Source organism: Lontra canadensis, unplaced genomic scaffold (genome assembly GCF_010015895.1).
Source record: "Lontra canadensis isolate GAN:19392208 unplaced genomic scaffold, GSC_riverotter_1.0 scaffold112, whole genome shotgun sequence".
Lineage (NCBI taxonomy): Eukaryota > Metazoa > Chordata > Mammalia > Carnivora > Mustelidae > Lontra > Lontra canadensis.
The window spans coordinates 1,202,251-1,226,391 of record NW_022631106.1 but is presented as its reverse complement, the minus strand read 5'-3'; the positions used below and the strand labels follow the sequence as shown (position 1 = coordinate 1,226,391).

General features: G+C 43.5%; 1 protein-coding gene across 1 annotated transcript in view; it reads left to right on the top strand.

The window, feature by feature from the left end:
* Positions 1 to 22,932, top strand: part of STPG4 (sperm-tail PG-rich repeat containing 4) — a 38,840-nt gene extending 15,908 nt beyond the window's left edge. Inside the window, exons 6-7 of the mRNA XM_032840421.1 lie at positions 19,854 to 19,958; positions 22,546 to 22,932. Coding sequence (XP_032696312.1) covers positions 19,854 to 19,958; positions 22,546 to 22,662 — 222 coding nt within the window. The 3' untranslated portion in view covers positions 22,663 to 22,932. The remainder of the gene's footprint in view (positions 1 to 19,853; positions 19,959 to 22,545) is intronic.
* Positions 22,933 to 24,141: the final 1,209 nt, after the last annotated feature.

Genomic DNA, 24,141 nt, shown 5'->3' with positions numbered 1-24,141 from the left:
GGGGTACAGGCCAGGGCTTGGCGTATAGGCCAGTTGCCGGTGTTTTGGAAGCTGAGTCGGGGAAGAGGCTAGGGGTCTCACCATTTGGTGTGTGGAGAAGTTAACTTAATTCCTGTTTTTGGTAAAGGCTCCTACCCTCAGAGTGCCTGGGGCTCCTGCATCCAGTTGACTGGTGCAGTTGGCCCAGAAATGCACCCCCTGCCCCACTTAGGATGCAGGAAGCGGGGGAGGTGGAGGGACCTGGAGAGAGGAGGTCTACCAGTTCTCCACCTTCCATTCCCACCTCACAGGGGCCTCATGCCTAAAATTCCTGACCTTCTCTTGGGTTCTGTGGAGCATATCAGCCTGTTCCCTTGGCAGTACAGCTGTCTCCACCGAGCCACATCAGGTCCCATTTTCCAGGGTGCTTCACGTCTTCGCCCAGTGTGTTCTCTCTGTCGGCCATTGTCTCTTCTCTTGGCTCTGTGTGTGTACAGAATGGGAGGTGGCTAGTTCTACTTTTCTTATTTGATGGGAGGAATGGAAATAGTTGGCTTTGGCAGCAAGCAGTCAAGACACCTGGATTTTTTGTCACTGGGTAATAACTCTGTCTCCCTTGAAATATAGGTTTTAAATGAATGCTGTGAGTTAATAATGATTTGTTTACTATGAGTAAGGATGGACTCAATCAAAAATAATTTGATTTTAGTTCAGGTTAGACATCCAGGACAAGCAGCCTGGAATGTGAAATAGCACAAGCCAGTTGATTCTGACAGTTTTTGCCTTTGTTCTCATTGCTTTAGTGGAGAGAAGATTTTTCAAGATCCTTATTCTGCCATTTTCACTGATGTTACCTCATCCATTCTACTTTATAAATAAAAGTGATTCACTGATTTAGAACATCCTGTCCTTCAACAAAGTGAAAAGAATACTTCCATGGAAAATATTCTAAGACAAAGAGAGAGCACAGGGCCGTGATTCATGTCTGTCCTAAACATGCATTCCCAGAGCAGAATGTGGGTTTGGTTTAGATCCACAAACTTGTAAACTATAGAAAGCAAACTCCTTTGATCCCAACAGTGGGAGATGGTGGTGAGCTGTGTGGGTATGGTCCCGAAATACTTCTTACCATTCTCAAACCTTTTCGAGATAAATGTAGTAATCTTTAGGCCATTATAATATGCCACCTAATTTTTTTTAATTTTCTTTTTTTTTTTATTAACATAGAACATATTATTTGCCTGAGGGGATAATATGCCCCTTAACTTTTATCCAGGTAATCTCATTGGATTGATTTTATCATTCAGTTTTGTTGTTCTAGAGATCAACATTATAATCCCAAAACTGTTAAGGACTCTTAGAATTGGAAGAAACTTTATCAATGAGCTACTCTTGACCCTTGAACAACACGGATTTGAACTGTGTGGACTGCATATATGTAGGTTTTCTTAAGTAAATACAGTAGAGTACTGAAAATGTATTTATTTTTTCTTTCTTGTGATCTTCTTAATATTTTCCCTATAGCTTACTTTATTGTAAGAATGTAGTATACAATCCATACAACATAGAAAATACATGCTAATCCACTATATGTGTTATGGGTAAGGCTTTCAGTCAACAGGTGGCTATTAGTAGTTAAGTTTTGGGGGAGTGAGAAGTTATACATGGATTTCCTACTCCTCAGGAGTTGGCGCCCCAACACCCACTCTGTGTAAGGGTCAACTGTATTCTATTAGCATCGGCTTTGATGATGAGGGCCACCATCCTTCATTGAGTGGTTTCTGGTGCAGGTGCATTTAATCTTCACGGCAACTTGGCAGGTTAATATTCCATCTCTCCTTCACAGGTCAGGAAATGGAAATTAGTTTACAGAGGTCACGGTTATCTAGGAAGTGGAGCCGTGACTTAGACCCCATCTCTGGTGACCTCAAAACCTGGGCTCTAAGCTGTGCTGCCTAGTGTGTGAACATGATCAAGTGACTTGCTTAGTGCCTTTGCACATTTAGAGCTGGTCTGGGGTCAAATCCAAGTGGCGGACATTGTGTTGTCTCTGGCATCACCATTCCTCACTGATGACTAAGGCTTGTTCATGGGCACAGGTTGGCCTGCTTGACCGTTTTTGCAGTAGGATGAGCTCATATGCAGGAGGTTTCTCCATCCTGGGAGGGCCATCTATCAGCCTGCCTGTTACGCTCTGATCATCTAAGATCCTTACAATGGATGGAGGAAGCTTAGGCTCCGGCTGGGAGCTTTGCTACACTGGCTTTTGTTAACTGGCCATATTTTTTCCCTGGGACACCTTTAGGATGTTAGAACTTCCAGTCCTTTCTCAGCAAAGTCTCTTTGTAAAAAGCTGGACTCAACTGAGTCTAGCTGACTTCATTAGAAGTTCTTTCATGTGCTCTAGACATCTCTTTTGGGTGGCTATATGTGCGGCCCTGTGCCAGGTAGCGAACTATTGAGTATTCAGTGACAAATGAGACATTTTATCAGTGCTCTCCCTTCCCTCTCGAAGGGCAAGGACACACTAAGGTCAATAACCCAAGCAAGGTGTCCCTACACAAGCACCCAGTAACTTACCCAGATGAAATGAGAGTCCGGGATTCACAATGCATGTGTCTGACTAGTGTGAGACCAAATGGCTTGGCACATACAACTTGAAATGTGGAACCCAAAATTAGACAGTGATGACTCAAGTTTAATATTATCTGTTGATAGAAGCACATGTACCTTCTTCCTTCGGAGAGCCATCTCCAGAACTTTCTGATACATTTACTGGTAAGCTTCTTAGCAAGGGCTGACTGAGGAAGGAGGTAAGGGCAGGAGTGAAAAAAGGGCTTCAGTGAGGAAAGGGACACCAATCCTTGTCCCTTCAGAGCCTGTATCCAAAGCCAAACTCAAAGAAACCAAAGGGCTAGTTGTCCTTTCAGGATTTGGATCCAAAGGCTTTTCCACAGTCATTTATTAGTTGATGGGGTAAGAAGGTAAATTTGTTTTTATACCTTCCCACCCACGGCAGCAATGCCTGAAACTCCTTGGTAGGGATTTGTTTTTAAGATTTTATTTTCAAAGAATCTCTAGACCCAGTGTGGGCCTTGAACTCACAACACCTGAAATCAAGAGCCACATACTCTATCAACTGAGCCAGCCAGGCACCCCCATAGTAAGGATTTTGATATGAGAGCCTAAGGTCTAAGACATGAGACATGTGCCACTCTTGATTTAACTGTAGGAAAATCTTTTGGGGAGATTTCTCCTTTTCACAAGTCCTCTTTTAAAGGCAAAAGCTCTGAGAAGGAGAAATATATTGATCCAATTCATACTAAGGAATCAGTGACTTATTAAATTCTCCCTCTGCCACTCCCCCATCCTCAGGAATATAGATGAGATGACAAGAATTAGGGTACCTGGGATAAAGGAAAGGAACTGAAAAGAGGGAGAATTATAAGAAGGGGTTCCAGTTTTTAGATATTTATATCATTAACTGTTCTGTGCACAAAACATGTGTTACACTTTTTGACATTAACCTCAAGATAATTCCATAAAAGAATCTACAAAATAAGGAAAAATAAAATTCACGAAGAGTTGCTAAGTTGGGAATTTTTATAGACATTTTCCATATAATATTTGTAAGTCTGTTGATTCTTAAAAGAGGATCCAACTTTGACACAATGGAAGTAGCCCAGTCTCAGAACAAGTCTACAAGAATGAGTATTAAATAGGGGTGCCTGGGTGGCTCAGTGGTTAAGCATCTGCCTCTGGCTCAGGTCATGATCCAGGGTCCTGGGATCGAGCCACGTGTCAATGGGCTCCCCGCTCAGCGGGAACCCTGTGTTTTTCCCTCCCTCTGCCTGTGGCTCCCCCTGCCTGTGCTCACTCTCTGTCAAATAAAATAAAATCTTAAAAAAAAAAAAAAAAAAGAATGTTAAATAGATTGAGCTCCTGTTTATGTGGAATATTTGAATATCAATTTGAATATCCTTGCTTTGGGGCTCCTGGGTGGCTCAGTGGGTTAAAGCCTCTGCCTTCAGCTCAGGTCATGATCTCAGGGATCAAGCCCCGCATGGCCTCTCTGCTCAGTGGGGAGCCTGCTTCCCTCTCTCTCTCTGCCTGCCTCTCTGCCTACTTGTGATCTCTTTCAGATAAATTAAAAAAAAAAAAAAAAGAATATCCTTGCTTTATGTAATTATGGTCATAATAGCTATTTGAATGTAAAGTTTATGTTTTCTATTCTCAAAGTAATATATGGTTTGCTGCTCAGTATGGCAAATTGGCCATACATCAATCTTTTCTCACTTTCAAATCCCAATAAAATTGGTAATAAAAGAATAAATACATCTACAAGGATAAAGAGGAAAAAAGGGAAACATTGGCAGACAAAAGATTTCAACAATTTTTGGACAAATTAGAGGAAGCCACGGGCTGAAAAGCACCCAGGGGGTGCTGCAGAAGAGATGGGAGCCTATTGTTCCTTAGAACTGCAGGGAGTCTCAGGACTTGGGTGGGAGGAGGTAAGTGAGGCAGAGGGAATTAGTTGAACACTAGGGAATTCATTGAAATTGTACATACAGAGTAATTTAAGTTGAGGCTCCCTCCCTTCTCCTAATATAAAATGCTGGCCTTTGGATATTTGCTCCTCAAGCAAAAAAAATAGTAGAATTTATCCTCTAGAAAAACTAAATGAGCTTAGAGGAAAGAGAACCACATCCTGATATTCAGGGGACCCCAGGAAAAAGAGTGGCTCACCATCCAGTTGTCTAATTTCCACATATCCCAGCCACATACCCAAGCTTCTACCAGGCAAGTATGAAAAGCCTGTAACATGAATGAGAGATGGAAGTAAGCAGACAGAAGGATGGAAACCTGGTTGAAAAACAGAATGCAGGGCATAGAGGGAAGATTTTTTAAAAATCCAGTTAGCGGGGCACCTGGGTGGCTCAGTCGGTACAGGCTCTGCCTTCAGCTCAGGTCATGATCCCGGCGTCCTGGGATTGAGCCCTATATCCGGCTCTCTGCTCAGCGGGGAGCCTGCTTACCCCTCTCTGCCTGCCTCTCTGCCTACTTGTGATCTCTGTCTGTCAAATAAATAAATAAAATCTTTTAAAAAAAATCCAGTTAGCATGCACAGAGAGAGGAAAACGGGAAAGTTATTTTCAACGTAGAAGTCCGTGTTCAGCTAATCAATTGTAAAGACAAAATAAAGGCATTTTTCCAACATGCAAGAACTCATAAAAATTGCCTTCCGAATACCCTTTTTAAAGATGCCACTGGTGATAAAAAACAAAAACAAACAAACAAAACAAACAGAAAACCCCAGCTAAACAAAGGAGTAAATCCAGAAGGAGGGAGGCATGGGATCTAGGACAAAGTGGGTCCAGACTGGGAGACCAGTTAAAAGATGTTCTAGGCGAATCACTGTGCAGAAAGAAACTAGCAAACTCCAGAAGAAATGTTTCTAAGGGAAAAGGATTTAAGAACAACTTGTATGATGGGGAAAAAAAAAATATATATATATGTATAGCAAAATGTGCAAGTGAAAAAGACAAGCCACTTAATTAACTACAGATAAAACAAAAGACTATCTAAGAAAAGGAATTCTATTATGTAACTTGGCTCTGCAAGGAATAATATTTTTTTAGTAAACATAGCTTAGGGATTTAAATGCTACTTTGGGGACAGCTGGGTAGTTCAGTTGGTTATGCATCCGGCTCTTGATTTCAGCTCAGGTCATGATCTCAGGGTCCTGGGATCGAGCCCTGAGTCAGGCTCTGCCCTTAGTGGGGAGTCTGCTTGAGGATTCTCTCCCTCCCTCTGCCTCTGTCCCTCCCCCTGCTTGAGCTCTCTCTTTCCATCTCTCTAAAATAAATAAATAATATTTAAAAACAATTGAAATGCTAATTTGAAAAAAAAAGAAAATGAAAGGCTACCGTGAGTGGATAAGGAGAGAGGAATAATGGACAGGGCAAATGCCATATCTTCATTCATTCCAGGAGGCCATCAATAGATAATTTCTAAAATATAAATTAAGAAATAACAATATGAACATACTATTTAGTGATAAGGTAGCTTCTTTCTTTATTTTTTTTTTTGAAGATTTTTTATTTACTGGACAGAGAGAGAGACAGCCAGAAAGGGAACACAAGCAGGGGGAATGGAAGAGGGAGAAGCAGGCCTCCCGCTGAGCAGATAGCCAGATGTGGGGCTCGATCCCAGGACCCCAGGACCAGGAACCGAGCTGAAGGCAGACGCCCAGTGACTGAGCCACCCAGGTGCCCCTGTTTTTTTTTGTTTATTTTGTTTTGTTTTTAAAGATTTTATTTATTTGTTTGACAAAGATCACTAGTAGGCAGAGAGGCAGGCAGAGAGAGAGATGGGGAGGCAGGCTCCCTGCCAAGCAGGGAACCCAATGCAGGGCTTGATCCCAGGATCCTGAGATCATGACCTGAGCTGAAGGCAGAGGCTTTAACCCACTGAGCCACCCGGGTGCCCCCTTTATCTAATATTTTATTTATTTGAGAGAGAGAGAGTGCACACAAGTAATGGGGATGCAGAGGCAGACGGAGAAGCAGAACCTGCTGAGCAGGGAGCCCAATGCAGGGCTCTATCCCAGGACCCTGGGATCATGACCTGAGCCGAACGCAGATGCTTAACCAACTGAGTCACCCAGGCACCTCAGGATAACTTCTGTAAGAGCAGTTAAGAGTTAAAAATAGTTGTCTTTGGCTCTTTTTTTTTTTTTCTTTTTAGAGGGGGTTCAGCAGAAGGAAGGGGGAGAGAGAATCTTAAGCGGGGTCCATGCCCAGCGTGTGGAACACTATATGCGACTCGATCTCATACACCTGAGATCATGACCTGAATTGAAATCAAGAGTCGGGAGCTTAACCAACCAAGCTACCCAGGCGCCCTGTCCTAGGTTCTTTAGAACGTGCTCAGAGACATGTATGCCTAAGACATATGTGTAAAGGTGTTTCTAAGAGTGCCAGTTGCCTGAATGAATCAGTATAGTGTTATTTCAGTGAAATGCTGTGTTCACATTCACCATCCTATGCTCTTACACACTCTTGAAAACAAAACACAAATAACAGTTGTCCTAGGGAATGAAATTGAAGAGATATGAGACCAGACTTCTTTTTCATTATGTCTTTTTGTTCTGATTGATTTTTTTAGAAGATTTTATTTATTTATGTATTTGACAGAGAGAGAGAGAGAGAGAGAGAGAGAGAGAGAACACAAGCAGGGGAAGAGGGAGAGTGGCAAGCAGAGGGAGAAACAGGCTCTCTGTTGAGCAGGAAGTCTGTCTCAGGGCTCCATCCCAGGACCCTGGGATCATGACCTGAATCGGAGGCAGGCACTTAACTGACTGAGCCACCCAAGTACCCTAGTTCTGATTGATTCTTAAAACTGTATTTCTATAAATTTAATAAAATGTCATGAAATTTAAGTAAAAATATATAAAAATTTAGAGTAAAAATAAATGAATAAATTATAGGTAATTCGGAAAATATAGAAAATTATGTTTAAAAATTTTGTCCTTGCTTATATGCAGTCATTAATGTTAATTTTCTTCTTTCTTCTCTGCAATTTTAAAAATAGTGATCATGGTGCACAACAATATCATATCTTTTTGTTTACTTAATACATGTTTCACTTTCATATTATTACAAATTCCTTTAAACTTTATTTTCACTAGGTAAATAATCTGATTATCAGATCAAAATTTATTCAACCATCCCCCTCTTTTTTTTATTTTTCTTAGTAGGCTCCACACCCATCATGGAGCCCAACTTGGGGTTTAAACTCACAACCCTGAGATCAAGAGTCAGATGTTTAACCAACTGAGCTACCCACATGCCCCTCAACCATTCCCCTCTTGAGGGCTAATCTTGTTTTCCATTATTCATATATAGGGGTCTTTTTTTTTTTAAGATTTTATTTATTTATTTGACAGACAGAGATCACAAGTAGGCAGAAAGACAAGCAGAGAGAGAGAGGGGGAAGCAGGCTCCAGAGAGCCTGATGCAAGACTTGATCCCAGGACTCTGGGATCATGACCTGAGCCGAAGGCAGAGGCTTTAACCCACTGAACCATCCATATACAGGGGTCTTTAGTATACAAGTATAACTTGACCCAAAAAAGGCCTATTAAAGTGAACCCACTTTAAGTAGAATCAAAATCTCAAAGTAGTCAATAAAGTTTGATCGGTCTTTCCTTAAAAAAAAAAAAAGAAATTGAACTAAAAACTAGGAAAATATCCTATAATTACAACTATGTTTTAATTCCTAAATTAAAAAGGCTGTGTTTAGTTTTTCTGACAATATCTTGTGATAGTATAGTGACATCCTTCACATCATGTTTGACATTCCAATGAAATTACAGACAACACAATTGAGAAAAAAGTATTATTTGAAGCATCATTAGTTTTCCCAAGGGCAGCTCCTCTAACATTTGAAATCATTTTTTCTAAAATGCTGATACTGTCACAATCCTTGTCATCGTCTTTCTTTTTTTGTTAGCTAGTTTAACTTTGCTGGATCCTCATTGGGCAATGAAAGCCTTTTCCTGTTGATCTGGGCACTTCTCCATCATTTTCATCGAGTTCATGAAATCTTACATTTTTTAGTAAAATTTACATTTTCATTTTGAATTGGATTTGCATTTTATTTGCAGTGTATTATTAAATATTATTTAATGCTGACAGAGAAAAACTGACTTACAAAGACACCTGCAGTGGTGCATGTATTAAGCAGGGAGAGATGCTTGAGTAGGATATAATTTTGTAAGAGATCAGTTATTGGAGAACTCTTCTGTATTATGACAATTTTGTTTACATTCACCACTTCGCTAGGCAAGGACAATAATGAATACTCAGAAAATTATTTTGCTGAAAAAAAAAGAGACTAATGCTAACATAAAAATTCATAAAATCTTTTCTAAGTTTTGGCATCGTTTTTTATGGATTATCACAAATGGTATTTACTAGAGATGATATATGACTTCTTCATCTAGATTACCAAACTTTTTAAAAAACGTATTAACATTCATTTACATCTTCATCAGCAGTCAAGGGAGTGACCATTACATAAAATTTGTATAAATTTTGTTTATCTTTAATTTTAAAAATATTTGTTAATTTGATAGTAAAAGAATGGTATCTCATTATTTTAATTTACTCTGTAGGATCTGAGACTATGCATTCTAATTATTTGTTAATTAGTTATTTGTGGTCTTTCCTGCATACTTTCCGGTCGAAGTCTTTACCCAGTTATCTACTGGGTGGAGTTTTAACATTCTTTTCACTATAGAGTTTGTACAAATCAACAAAAAAGATATTAGCACTTGTATTTGGTGAAGCTTTCCAGGGATTTTGAGTTTTGTGTTTTTATATATAGAGAAATTTAAAGTGTAAAATGCTTATGTCATCAAATTAGAGAGGTTGTCATCACCTTCTGGAATGTAAATTCCATGAACGGGGGTAGGAAGGGGGGCCGTCTTATTCATCAATGCCCAGACCCTAGTACAGCACTCAGAAAATGTGTTGAAGGAATGAATGAAATCTGTCTTTTCCACCACTTAAAAAATTCCCCCAGATACATGTTCACTTTAATTTTCTTTCATGTATTAGGCATTTTGATTCTTTAAAAAATTTACAGTTCTTTGGTTCCTCTGAAATGTGTTTTGTGTACAGTTGCATGGTAAGGCTGTGGTGTCATTTGAGTCCTACTGACTTAGGACAGTTTGCCTCATTGTTGGTATACTTGATACCTACAGTCACCAGAAATCTGACCTGTAGATCTGGTGCAATATAGTATGGCCTATAGACACCCACTGAGTCACTCTAAACCTTTTGATAATGAGGCAAGTTATAAAAGATGGATACATATAGGTATGCCTTATATGAAAAGTAGCCCATTGTGGGCACCTGGTTGGCTCAGTCAGTTAAGCGTCAGCCTTCGGCTCAGGTCATGATCCCAGGGTCCTGGGATTGAGCCCTGCATTGGGCTTCCTGCTCAGCAGGAAGCCTGCTTCTCCCTCTCCCACTCTTCCTGCTTGTGTTCCCTCTCTTGCTGTCTCTTTCTCTCTGTCAAATAAATAAAATCTTAAAAAAAGAAAAGTAGTCCATTCAAATTTCTTAATCATTCATGCATAAAATCTCCAGGAGCAACCCATTAAAAGACCATGAGAAAGTAAATGACCATGTGAATGCATTTCAGATCACTACATGTTTTTTAGTTGTAAAAAGTACATTAACTTTGGATTTGAAGATCCTCTAGGATCATAAGTGCCTGAAGGCCTCTCAGTATGGAGCAGCTGTTCTCCCGTGTTAAAAAACACAGCAGCTTGGACACTCAGTGTGTGGCTCAGTATGTTAAGCATCCGACTCTTGATTTCAGCTCAGATCACGATCTCCTGGTCATGATTTCCAGGTTGTGAGATCAAGCCCTGTGTCAGGCTCCACACTCAGTGCGGAGTCTGCTTGGGATTCTCTCTCTCTCCCTCTGCCCCTCCCCCCACCATGTGTACACACTCCCTCTGTCAAATAAGTAAGTCAATCTTAAAAAAATAAACAAAAAACCAAACCAAACCAAAACAATAACAATGATAAAAACCCACAGTCTTCTTGTTTGTGTTACGGATTCAGTTGGTGAATTATGTTTTGTCCCTAAAGTGTAGGTAGCTCTCAAGAGAAGCTGTTGGTAAGGGATCTGTTGGGTTGGAAAATAGTTTTTCATCTTCAGATTATCAATGTAAGGTTGTATAGTCTTTGGCTATTTCAGTTATTGTTGAAGTAATAATAATTGGTTATGGATCGGCTCAACTGTTTTGTTCATAAGACTGTGAGGAAGATACTTATGTGAGTATTTTGGGATAGATGCCAAGAGTCACGGCCCATCGTAAATAAAAAGGGCCTTTTTGCATCCATGAAAATGCCACCTTTCATCACCTTGATAATAATGACCAAGCTCCACAAATCCCAAGACCTAAAGGTACAGTTGCTTCATAGTGGGATTGTTTTAAAGAGGAGAAAACTGCAACAAATCCCGATCATTCTCAACCAAGGGAATTGGACAAAGTAACACTTGTCATTTATGGTTTCTCCTCCCTTTACCCTTCCCTTTATTTAATTGATTTAATTGTTCTCATAAATGACCCAAATAAATCTCTAGACCCACCAAAAGATTGCATAGATTTTGTTCCTTCTTGAATGTCTTTCCAAGTGTGGGCGTTAAGGACATCAGAGATTCTGCACAACTTCTTTGAATATACTGAGGACAATGATGACTTAAATAAAGAGGACTAAGAAAGATTCTGTTTTTCCCAGCCTTTTTCCCCCAGTATCTACTTGGCATGTGGTCTGTACGGGGCCAGTGCTTCTCTCGTCTATTGCTGGTGGCAGCGTAGACAATACAACCCCTTGAAAGGTAATTGGGCAGTATGTTATCTCGTGGCCTGCTGATTCCATTTTGAGAAAACTCTCCTAAAGTAATAATCTTGTGCAGAAAGAATTCATCTATACAAAGATATCATGAAGGGATTACTTATAATAACAAGATGACAACAGCAGCAATGTAGGAAGAATTATGTGTGTAAAAAGCAGGAAAGGCACCAAAATCCATTTAGTGGCTGTGCTGAGGTGTTGTGATTAAGGGTGGTTGTTTACTTCCTTTCTTTTCCATTGCTTTTATAGTTTTTCAAAATATAAGCTTTAGAAGTCAGAGAAGAGGCAGGGTACTTGGGTGGCTCAGTTGCTTGAGCAACGGATTCTTGATTTTGGCCCAGGTCACAATCCCAGGGTGGAGAGATCGAGTCTGGCATGGGCTGGCACCCAGCGTGGAGCCTCCTTGGGATTCCCTTTCTCCCTCTCCCTCTGCCCTTTCCCCCCACTCATGGGCACACCCTCTCTCCCTCTGAAAAAAAAAGAAAAGAAAAGAAAAGTCAGAAAAGAGGTAGCGTTTAAAAAAAGAAAAAGAAAAAAGGTAGTCGTGTCTGAGAATAAGTGCCATCAAAATAGTCAACATAAAAATATTTTGTTACTTAAATAAAAACAGCGCCACTTACTACTACTACTTAATTAGGACTCAGTCATTCACATGGTTTGGGACTTCCAGTGATTTGCTGAGCAGATTCTTTACAGTTATTAATTCTCACAATTGTATATAAAGTGAAAAACAAGACATGCACACCTTTCCTGACAGTAGAGATACAATCTTAAGAATGTCAAGCGAAAATGAGTTTCTTTTATTTGATGTCAGAAATATTCCAAGATGTTTCTGTATTTCTTAAAACCTGACAAGCCTATAAAGAACAAGGAAAGGATTAGATAAACAGGAAAGAGCCTGTACAGATAGGAATGAGCGTTATATGATTTGTCTGTTTTAGTCACATTTAATAGCATTTTGAAAAGGGGATAGCAGATCTGTGCCATAGTCTCTGCATTAAGACTAGCACTCTGAAAGACTGCTGAATCATTCCAGCTGCTTTTGCATTTACGAAATTAGTTCAATTAAAAACCTAAGCTGATAGTTTGAAATTCCACAAGGATCAGAAAAATAATTAGTAAACATGGTCAGATTGAATCAAGCCAAACATAAACTGATTTCTGCTTGAATGGAATCTGAAAGATGATTAAAGCAGGTCCCGGTCTCAGTCTCCTCAAAGATGAGTTCACTGGTAGGTAACATTTTTGAAAAATATAACCTTTTAAATGTAGCTACAGATGTACTAGGATTTTTTTTTTTTAAATGAAAACATATCCTGGCAGTTTTTCTTTCTAAAAAATTTGTGCAACTTTTTCAGTGATATTAACACCAGGAGAGTCATATATTCCTGTTAGGCTGCAAGTGTGAAGAATTTCCTGCTCTCCTTTCTTATAACAGTATCTTGACTGGGTAGAGGAAAAAGAATGTAATTGGTAGGATTTTTTTTTTTTTTCAGTTGCAAGTGACAGAACTTGCATCCTGGACTGGCTAAGCAAACAATTAAAACATAAAAGTGAGATGGACTTTATTGGTGCACACAGCCTCTAGGACTTTTGTCACTGATTTACCTTCCTCTGGCTGTTGGGCACACTCTGTTTATGAGCTGGGCAAGAGGACCCATGAGCAGTCCCAGGTGCGCACCTGCCTGCCTAGCCACCTGAGTGTGAAAATACAGGCTCTTGGACTGGCCAGGCAACAGTCACGTGTCTGCGCTGGGCCAATTCCCGCAACCAGGAGTGGCCGGCTTTGCCGAAGTTCCTGTGGGCAAGTATCGCCTTAGATTTCTAAGGCCGGTGGGGCCCTGGGATCAGGTAGAAAAGGGAGGATGGGTCCGGTGAACACCTGCAGCCATGCTGAATTGCCCGGGGGTCCCCAGCAGGTGCATTCCTGTAAAAGCCACGCTTTTATGGTGGGCAGGTTGGTGATCACTGAGTGTTGCCTGCCCACCAGCCCGCACCTCCGGCCCGCGCCGGACACCCCGGACTGCTGTGGTTTCTCTCTCGGCAGGAGTAAACAGTATCGAGCTACACTTAAGAGGTATGGTCAATTCCTAATTTCGCAAATGTGAATAACTTTTGGCCTGAAAGTTTTGTGTCTACCCTACTCAACAGCACGCATGTCTCCTTTCTCTCTCCTGTGAACCCATAGACCAGCGGTTACAGAATTCTAGAATTTCGTGAGTTGCAGATGCTCTGCCACAGGCCTCCTCCTGAATTCCCAGACAGGCAGCTCTGGCTTGTCTCTGTGCCCACCTCCACACAGGAGTCTGCTGTCCCTGCTGGGGCATCTGTTTTCTTTTGGGGGGAACGTGTTCCAGCTATTACACGCATGTCGCCAAATTTAGGGGAGATCCTTTTACCACCCCATCTAATAATTTCAATTTATGCTGCTTATTACTTGTGTGTTACATATGTATAGGTGGACATTTGGGGCCATACATTTTATTTCTGACCTTTTGTCTCTTCAAGGGAAAGAGAAGTTGTACCTCGGATCAATGGGGACAGACTTTGTGCTTTTCCTAGGTTCCCTTTAGCTTTGTGATTTTTAAAGAAAAATAGTTTAGAGCTGAGTGGTGATACCTCCCAGCAGTGAGAAGCAAGGTCAGTAACTGGCTCTGGATCCTACAACCCAGGTGCTCAAGTGTGTGTTTGTAACCCTCACCCAGCCTCAAGTTCTCGACTGTTACATGAGCACTGGTGACCAGAGTGGGTACTGAGCTAGAGACAGGGCAGGGATGGGCAGCTGCCCTGGCAGTGGCAAGGGAGCCAGGGGAGCCGGCAGTGGGCAGTCATGGAGCTGGCTGGAGAGGTACCCCAAAACCCACAAACCCAGTTTGCAGAGGCAGATGGTTTGCAGAGGTTGGGAATACAAGGGTGACATTGAACATTTTACACCTGCAGTTAAACCATAAATGGTTCTTAGTGTTAATACATGTGTAAAAACCAGTGAAGTGGTAACTGTCCGGAGAAAATTGAATTTCAGGTCCCTAACTTTTTTTTTTTTTGACAGGAGCCTATGCACATTTTATTTTATTTCTGCAATGCGGTGAATTTGACTGAATGGTTAAAATGAATGGCATCTTCCTCCCTGGGTAGCTTTCCCTAACCTTTCCTATTATAGCTTCTGTACAGACCCTTCCTCCAGCCCCTTGCCCTGAAAACTCCATCCCCTCCTTACTCATTCGGTCTTAGCTCATTTGTACTTCCTTAAGGGATTCTCAGGCCCCTGAGTGTACCCTCTTACATGCTATCCCACAGCATCCTGTATGCCCCTTTGTGTCCTATACCACACATTTGTCATGTTTTTGGCATGGCATATATATATATTCCCTGCTAGAATGTAAGCCCCATGGGACTAGGGAACATGTCTATCATGTCAATTAAGACTGAGTTCTGCTGCTAGAAACAGAGACCCCAAATAACAACATTATAAATGGGAGAAGAACAGATTTCTGCCTTGTATAAATTTCCTGCAGTAGGCAGTTCCGGGCTGGTGGGGCAATCCAGCAGCATCGCATTTCTTTGTGCTGCTCTGCTAAGTGTGGCTTCTGTTCCCGTAGTCCCAGAGAGCAGAGAACATGGGACCAACCAACCAGGGGGCAAGAGGGTGGGGCAGATGGATAAGCTGCCCTCTCCATAGGGATGCTCCGAATTCATACACACTTCTTCACCTCTGTCCTATAGCCAAGAAATTAGTCATCCAGTCACACCCAGCTTCAGGGTAAGCTGGGAAATGTAACCTTTGTTTTGGGTAGACATGCGTCCGTTAAAAATTGTTCTAATACTAAGGGATAGAATGGATACTGGGAGACTTACAGTGGATAATGGACTTACAATGGACAATGGATATTGGGAGTTGGGAATTATTCCCGACTCCCAGCACACAGTGGGGTGTACTGTATACTGACCGAATGAAGAAATGAGCTGAGCATTTATGTATTCATTTACTAGGGCTACCATTACAAACTGAGGGGCTTAAACAACAGAAATTTATTGTCTCACATTTCTAGAGGAAGTGCAAGGTGGACATGCCAGCAGTGTTGGTTCCTTCTGAGTGCTGGGAGGGAAAAGTATCTTCCATTCCTCTCTCCTAGCTTCTGGTGGTATGCTGACAATCTTTGGCCTCCCTTGTTTTGTAGCCCTCCACCTTCGTCTTTGCATGGTGTTTTCCCTGTGTGCGTGTCTCTGTGTCCTAAATTCCCCTCTTGATGAAGGATAGCATTATATCGGATTAAGGCCCATCCTAATGATCTCATCCTAAATAATTACATCTGTAAGGACCCTATATCCATAGAGGGTCACATTCTGAGGTACTAGTAATTCAAAATTGACAGGAGCTGTGAGTTTTGGGGGGACACCATTCAACACAATAAATGTGTAGGGTTTGTGGATTTTGAGGGAATCACAATTCAACACATAATAACTTGGGATAATTGCACCTACCCTTGCACAGTCTTTCAGAGGTACTTGGTTGGCATTTTGCTGCTCTGGGATGCCCCAGAGTGATACACCTCTTAGTTCCAGAGCAATGTGGCGTAGGTGAACCAGTCCCACTCCCCCAGCCCAGGAGGAGACGTGGGCTCCGTGGAGGCATGGCAGGGCTTACCAAAGACCTACAATGGTACTGAGAGTTATCGGCCATTGGGAAGCTCCTTCATGGTATGACAGCATCCTAGGAGCACTCCAGAAAAGTCAGTAGGGCCCATGCATTCTGAGCACTTTGTAGTAAGTAGAAAGTGGCCACCCTTGGCACCATCCCATGGCCCAGAGATCACACTTAGCACTTGGCACAGACCAGAAACAGCGGGGCCTGGTGTAGAGTCTTGAAGCCAGGCAGTTAGCTCAGTACTCCCTCAGGTCTGTCCTTGCTCCTTGCACCTTTTGGGATAAAAAGAATCCCTCCCTGGACTATAAGCTCCTCTGAGGTTGAAGGTAGTATTCTATTTATTTGTGCCATCCCTGTAGCTCCCGTTGCTTAAAGTGGCTCTTGAGTAGAAACTCAATGACTTTTTCAAAGGGAAGAGAAAGATAATTATCATCTTGTCAGGAGGGTTGAGATGTAATCATGCCCCAAAACAGAAGAGTGGGTAACTATGAAAGGTTTCCTGTAGTTTATTTTGGAAGAAGGTCCTGGGACCCTAGGAAGGTAACAGTTCTGTTGGCTCTTGGCTCCAAATGTCAGTGGTCTTTGAAAGGCGTAGCTTCGGGAAACCCAGAGTTGCCAAATCATGACCCTGACCAAAACAATGGTTAAGAAACGGCTCATCTGGGGCACCTGGGTGGCTCAGTGGGTTAAGCCGCTGCCTTCGGCTCAGGTCATGATCTCAGGGTCCTAGGATCGAGTCCCGCATCGGGCTCTCTGCTCGGCGGGGAGCCTGCTTCCCTCTCTCTCTCTCTCTCTCTGCCTGCCTCTCTGTCTACTTGTGATCTCTCTCTGTCAAATCAATAAATAAAATCTTTAAAAAAAAAAAAAAAAGAAAGAAACGGCTCATCTGATTAGTGTGACAGGTGCTTAGTACTGCTTGGTGGACCTGGGAGCTGCCCTTCACCCATGCATCCCACATAATGTGAACCAAAGCTCCAGGTCATGCTCATTGATCCCCAGTAACTGAGGGAGCAACCCTCCTAACCAGTCAAATATTCTTGTTTTAAACACTCTCCCATCGATCTGGATCCATTTTCTCAACCCACATTCTGAGCCATGCTGGGTGTTCCCTTCCCCCCATTCCTGCACTGCCCACTCACGTTTACCTCCAAAGTAGGGAGTCTGCCGGAGCTGCCGCCCACCCACTGCAGGAAGTTGGCCTAATCGTTAACGTTTCACTTAGAACATTCCTGTGGCTTCTGGAATATGAATTTGGGCCTGGATCCACTTCCCTAATGTTGCCTCTTTGAAAGATTGCATCAGACACATGTGGGGCAAATAGCATGCAGTTATTTCTTTCTGCCCCAAGTCTTAGGCCCTTGGATTTAGATGACCCAGACCCCAAGCCTGTACAGGGAGGCTGCTGGGTGGCACAGGCCTACATCAATGCTTCACCAAACCTGGCACCTGGACTCCGAAGGAGCTCATGATTTGGAAACTCAGAAAGGGAAGCCATATCAGGCTTGGGGGAAAGGGGCCATGCAGTGGCATTTCTTAGCCATCCTGTAAGGGGCTGCTGTAGGCATAGAGTCAATGGTAGCACACTTAGCAGCATCTTTTGCCGCAGCGACCATTCTAATGTGAAAGTACTGCGGTTATTATGGCCAAACTGAGGGTGGAGAGTGTCGCAGTGACTGTTCCTATCGGGTTCCCCTGGATTTCTATGCTTTGGCTTTTATGGCAGCTCAGATTTCTCCGGTGGGAGTGTACAGGTCAGTCCACACAGAAAGCCTCACCCCCATAGTGATCTCTGTCCCACGTAGGCATCAGTTTCAAAGTATTACTGTTTTCATCTCTCTGCCATGAGCTATAGAATTATGAGGCGTATCCATCCCTTGATTTTCTGACTTGCACTTGATTGTTAATAACAGACTCCATTCACGGAGGAGTAATTGAGAATGGCAGCCCCAATGACACGGCTTTGCCACCCACGGGAGGGAACAAGGGAAAGCCTGGTTCTGAACTCCCTCGGTGGGTCTGCAGCTGGGCACCTGTTCACTGTATCTGATGGGCTCATCTGCAGCCCAGCCTTACCTACGAGGAAGGTCTCACAGGACATGGTTCTCTGTTCTAGCCTTATTATATATTTTATCTTTCTTTCCTTTGCTCATTTTTCACGTTCGTTTATCTATACGGTAGGTGTAATTTTTTTTTCATATCTCAAGAGCGTTCAAATCCATTGTAGAAAAATTAGAAAATGCAGGTAAGAGGAATAGTTCTTACTATTCTTATGATAAAAGAAGTTCTTTTTAAACAACATCCTGCCACCTGGGGAAAACAGTAAACAAACATTCCATTCCCCCATGTTTTGGGGCACATTTTTTTTTTAAGTTTGCATTTGCACTTAACAGTATTTGGGAGTAGCTTTATGTCTGTAACAATTCATCACTAGACAGCTGGGTGGAAGAATCACGATGTATTTACCCAGACACACATTATCGGTGATTTAGTTGATTTCCAAATACTTGCATCCATCCTCGATTGTTTTCTTCAGATGAACTCCTAAATGTGGACTTGCTGGGTCAGAATAATAAACATACATCCTCTCTTTGTACTGTCAAAACTTTAGACGTGTAACCACACAAACACAATCCTCCAGCAAGCCCCCGCGTACCCATCCAACAATTGTGGCTCCTGGTCAGTGTGTCCTCCCACCCACTTCCCCTAGTCCCTGCACTATTTGAGAACAGATCCCAGACATCATGCAGAATGACTTATTTCTATCAAATAGTACAGGTATTTTAAAATGGGAGAGAAAGAATAAACTGCCAAAAAAAAATAATAATAATAAGAGGTTAACGTCTTGTGCACATGATCCACTGTGATGTTTGGGCCCTTTCCATTTTCCCTGCTGTATGTGGGCTCTGGACTTATTTGTCTCTTGATTCCTGAAGCAGTCTGGTAACCAGCCTCCTTTCTCTCCCTCTGGATAGGCCAGATAGGCCATTTACAAGCCATTTCATATCTTACCAAATTGCCCTCCACATAAGCTAAGCAAATTTGTGCTTGCACCAGAATCCTAGAGGAGTGTCCATGCTGGTGGTTAAGATTTGGGGGTTTTCTTCTTTCTTTTCTTTTCCCCCCTTTTCCTTCCCCCTTATTCCTTTTTCTTTCTTTGTGAATTTTTTAGACCCAGAAACAAGAATCATACCCTTATTTTAGTGAAAATTTATTTGGTTATTAATGAGGTTAAAGCCCCCCCCATTTCCTATATGAATAATTATATTTCCTCTTTGTGAATTGCCTTTTACTAATTTTTCTTTTAGAATGATTGTCTTTTAAAAATTGTGTTCATTCTATGTGAATATCATAGTGTTGTGCTTTTGTCAGCAAATCGCTATGAAGACTTGTTTGGACTAAGATAACACACACTATACTCCTACGAAAGAACACGTGAGTTCTAGGAAGTTAACAACTCAAAGCAGCAGTCGTTAACAGTCTGAAGGACAGGGAAAGAGTGAGCTATGCTAGTGTGGGACGGCGGGTCCAGGCAGGACCAAGGGGGGCTTTTACAGGTCACTTAAGCCTCAGTCTCAGACACCCACAAGGCAGGTAAAGCAGGTAAAGCAAGTATTATTCCCACTTGACAATGGCTTATGCTAGGGTACACCTTCATAACTTCCAAGCCCCAGTCTAGGGACTATTCTACCCTATCACAAGTGATCCGTATGTTTATTTGTGGAAGGTAAATAAAGCATTAAAATATAACAAATATTAGTAATCATAAAAAACTCTTTTTCTCCCCCATATAGCGTGAAGGCCCAGGACCGGGTCATTATGACTTGAAAATACCTCCAATAAATTCTATTACTTCCTGTTTTCAATCCAAAGTACCTCGATTCCTGCCCGCTTGTTCTGTAAGTACTCTAAAAGATGATGTTTGTAGGTTTTGTGATTGGGGTTGAGGAGGGCAGTGGGGGTTGGGTTAGAGTTCTAGACAATTCTAATATGTATATATAAATATATCTAATTGCTGGTTGAGGTGGGAAAGAACGTGGAGCTCAAAAATCTGGCAAGCCCCCCGGGCTGTTTTGGTCTCAGAGGGACTCCAGACACAAAGATGGGGGCCGAATTTGGGGTTCAGTTGACAATATCCAGCATAGAAATTAGCTATCAGTGTTGTGACCTGGTTGCTCTGTGAGAACATGTATCTAACGAACTGAGGCAAGCAGTGGGCGGTGGCTGACCCTGTCCACATACAGTTCTTTATGTATACGATTTTGGGGGGGCGTGTGTGTGGCTTCAGACCAGAAACATTATTATTGGACCAAAGGAGACCAATATGGCCTGAATGGTCATCCTGCCCCTAAGAACTCAGGAAAGACAGCAAAGGGGGTCAAGTCCCCAGTGAGACACAGGTACATGGCAGCAGCATTTGAGCCTCAGAGACCTAGAGAAACCCAAGAAAAATTGCGAAAGCACTACATGAAGCTTATGAACGGTGGCTAGTTTTCTTTAAAAAATATCCTGACAGTTTTAATTCCCATGGCCTTGTTGTTCCCCATCTGCACCCCAGCTGGAAAGTCCCCAGAACTCACTGGTATGTAGCCTTAACTGAAGGTGGTTGGGGAGACAGAAATACAAGTTCTGCCTATAAGAAAATGGGCCCATCCCCGTGGTTCAAGGAAGGGTGGGTGTCCCAGGCCAGTGCCATGAAGATCTCTCTCCAGAGCTACCAGCTCTGGTGTGGGGTTAGTGTGGTCTTTATCTGGAGGAATACTGGGGAGTCCCTGTTGGTAAAATTAAAAACAGACCCAACAGCAGGAAGTGGTGGGTCCCTTCTGTAGATCTTAGCACCCTAGTGGCATTAGCATGATCGAGACACAGACTTCCGTCCAAGCTCCCAAGGCTGAGCATCTTCAGGAAGCTGGAGTTACGCTAACCAAACTCCCAGGAAGCTGATAGAGAAGCCAGAAGGTGCGCTTTACAAGTAATTTACAAGTGTCCGGTAAGGCAAGCTGCGGTCTGGAGCCACTTGCTCTATGGGGTGTCTCCCCTTATAGGAAACTTCACTGAAGCCAAGGACAATCCGAAGTTTGCTCAGTGACAGTGAAATCAGGGCTGGGGGATAGAGCCGGGTGTTCTCAAGGTCTGAGAGCCACCACGAGTAGCCTCCTGGGGGGGGTAGCCTCCTGGGGGTTAGCCTTGTGAGACCGAGGCCCACAGACCTGCTGTTCTGTGGGCTGGTTTTCCAGGACTCCACCCGCATGTTGCTTCCTCATTAATAGCACTAATAAAGGCTTCGGCTTCCTTTGACGTCTGGCCAGGACTTGATTAGATTTCCAGGCTGCTCCTCCGCTTTCGGCAGAGGAGACATCCTGTCACTGACCGCAGCTTCTGCGGGCAACTGACTTCATCCGCTCTGGCCTGACCACCCTGTCCCACTTCCAGGGTAATCCTATTTCCACCTTCTCTCTCTCCTGGAGAGATAACACACTGCAAAGAAGGATGGAAATGACAAGCCCATGATAATAGGGAATACTAATAGTGCCGGGTAGCTAAGGTGCCGAGAGCTATCGCTGCCAAACTGGGGCTCTCCGCCCTGGAGGGCCTCCAGCAAGCCTCGTTACCTCCTGTCTTGGGTGAGGCTGAGGAAGCACAGGGCCCAGGGTCACACCCAGACATTGATGGTGAGACTGGGACTCTAACTCAAGCCTGTCTGCCGTCAAAACCTTCCCTGGGCCACACACACACAAACACCGATGCCTCACCAGTAGACCCAAGATAAAATCCCTTCGGGCTTCCAGAATCTGTACGTGTCCCCCAGCATGGGAAATGCTGACCCAAGAAATCGAAGTCTTTGCCTGAGTCTATGGAAATGACATCGGTTGCATTTGATCACTGTAGAAGAGAATCTTCATTGACATCATTGGCAAAATGACTTTTTCAAGAATTTCATCCAAAGGAAAACATGGCTTTTAGAAATGAGAACTTATAGATCCCTTGAGACTACTTTGGACCCTGGGGTCTGCAGACTTTGAGGTACAGAAACCCGAGTCTGGACTTTTTGAGGTCAATCACCCAGGTTCAGAATCCATTTTCTCCAGTACCTATCACGAGACTAGGTGCTTGGCGGGGTGGGGGATGACGATGGCCTTCCCAGGGACAGGAGCTGTCTGGGCAGAGCGCCCACTGAGAAAGTGTGCCTTGAGGGGCAGGTGGGATGTGAGCCCGCTGCCTAGCAGGCTCAGGCCAGTGTTTGCTTGTCTGCCCTTCTCTTGACACTTCTGGAGTCCTGGAGAAAGCCATGGATGGGAGCAGGCCTCTGTTCCAAGGAACGGCTCCAAGTCAAAGTGCCCCAGGCCACAGCGTAGTTGGGCGTGACCCTCATCTTCCCCAGTAAAAGGATTTGCCAGTGAGGGCTGAGCCCACAGCTGGCCTCAGGGGGCCCCTGAGTGTTGGAGACATGGTCTCATCAGTCCCTGTTTTCTGCTCTGTTTTCAGAAAACCCCCGGCCCGGGAGCATACACGTCTTCAGTGCAATTCCCCAAGCAGCCCCCCACCATAGCCAAAATGGGCCGAGAGAATAGCCTTTTCTTCAACAACACAATTGGCTTTTAAAATAAAACTATCTTGGCCCTCAGCTATTTTGAGTTTAGCAAGTGCTTCTGTTTAGAACACTCTGTTTTATGTTCTTTAGAAGGGTTTGACACAGAACATCATGGATTGCCCAGGTGACCCTCCTGCCCGCTTCTGTGGAATAGTTCCAGCATAATTTCCAGTTCACTCTCGAAAGTGTCCTGGCTTGAATAATAAAGTGCATTCACTCTGTTTGTTGTCCAAGGATACATTCCAAGACAGTGCTCCTGGGCTCCTCCTGCGGCAGCTTGGACAGACTCTGATGTGTCCGGGCTGTGCTCTGCGCGGCCATTAGGGCTATAAGACCTCACAACCTCACGGATGTGTCCTTGGGGGTCAGCATTCAACCAAGGCTATGCTGGGTGTGCCAAGATCCCAGCAGGTGGTTCTTTCTCTCTCTCAAGTCCCTGAAAAGAATAATATTGATTCAACCCAATGGGTGTTTGTGGTTTTAAGTCAACAAAAATATTTGAGTATCTGCTCTGCGCCAGGTGTGCTGGGGTTGGGACGCTTGAGGGTGGGTTGCTTCATAGAAAGATGAATAAGGCATGTGACTGAGTTTGAGAAGGGCTGTAGGGGAGACAATGCCAGAGAGGGAATTTGGGGTAGTGCCTGCCTCCAGGAAGGCTTTGAAAGCTGTGCCATGTGGCTCTTCCGGTCCCCTTGTGTCTAAGCTCAGGGACTGCCCTCACATGATGGCAGTTCTACTGGGAAGACAGTCACTCATCTCAGAAAGCCGTGAAGTCACTGGTTCTGGTGCACAGAGGAGGCCACAGGCAGGCAGAGCAAGGGTGAGGCCGCGCGGCCATGAGCGGTGAAGGACGGCTGCGTGCAAGGGACCTGGAGGCTGAGATGGGCAGAAAGGAGGGGCAAGAAGGTTGGGGGCAAAGACCCCTTGAGGGTGAAAGGCAGGGATAAACATTTGCTGGAGGGGGATTGAGGGAGCCTGACCCAACGAAAGTGGGAGGTGCCATGAGGGTGGAACGGAGTTGGGCGGGGCTTGGTCGGAAGCTGGGCCCCACGCAGCCCTGCGTGCTGGGAAGACCTGCTCAGGCAGCCTCTGCCAGACACACCCCCTAGCATGACAGCGAGTATCTGGTTGGAGAGATTCCAGAATCATTAATAAATGGAGGGCATCATTTTTTTTTAATTTAAAAAAAACTAACTTAAAAAAGAAACTAAAATAAATGCTTATATTTTGTGTGGGTTTTTTTTTTTTAAGATTTTATTTATTCATTTATTTGAGAGAAAGAGAGAGAGAGGGCAAGAGAGCACAAGCAGGGGGAGCGGAGCGGCAGAGGGTGAGGGAGAAGCAGACTCCCCACCAAGCAGAGAGCCCCACATGAGGCCTGATCCCAGAACCCTGGGATCATGACCCAAGCTGAAGGCAGATGCCCAACAGACTAAGCCACCCAGGCACCCCTATTTTGTTGTATTTTAAAAGGAGAACCACCCCCATCT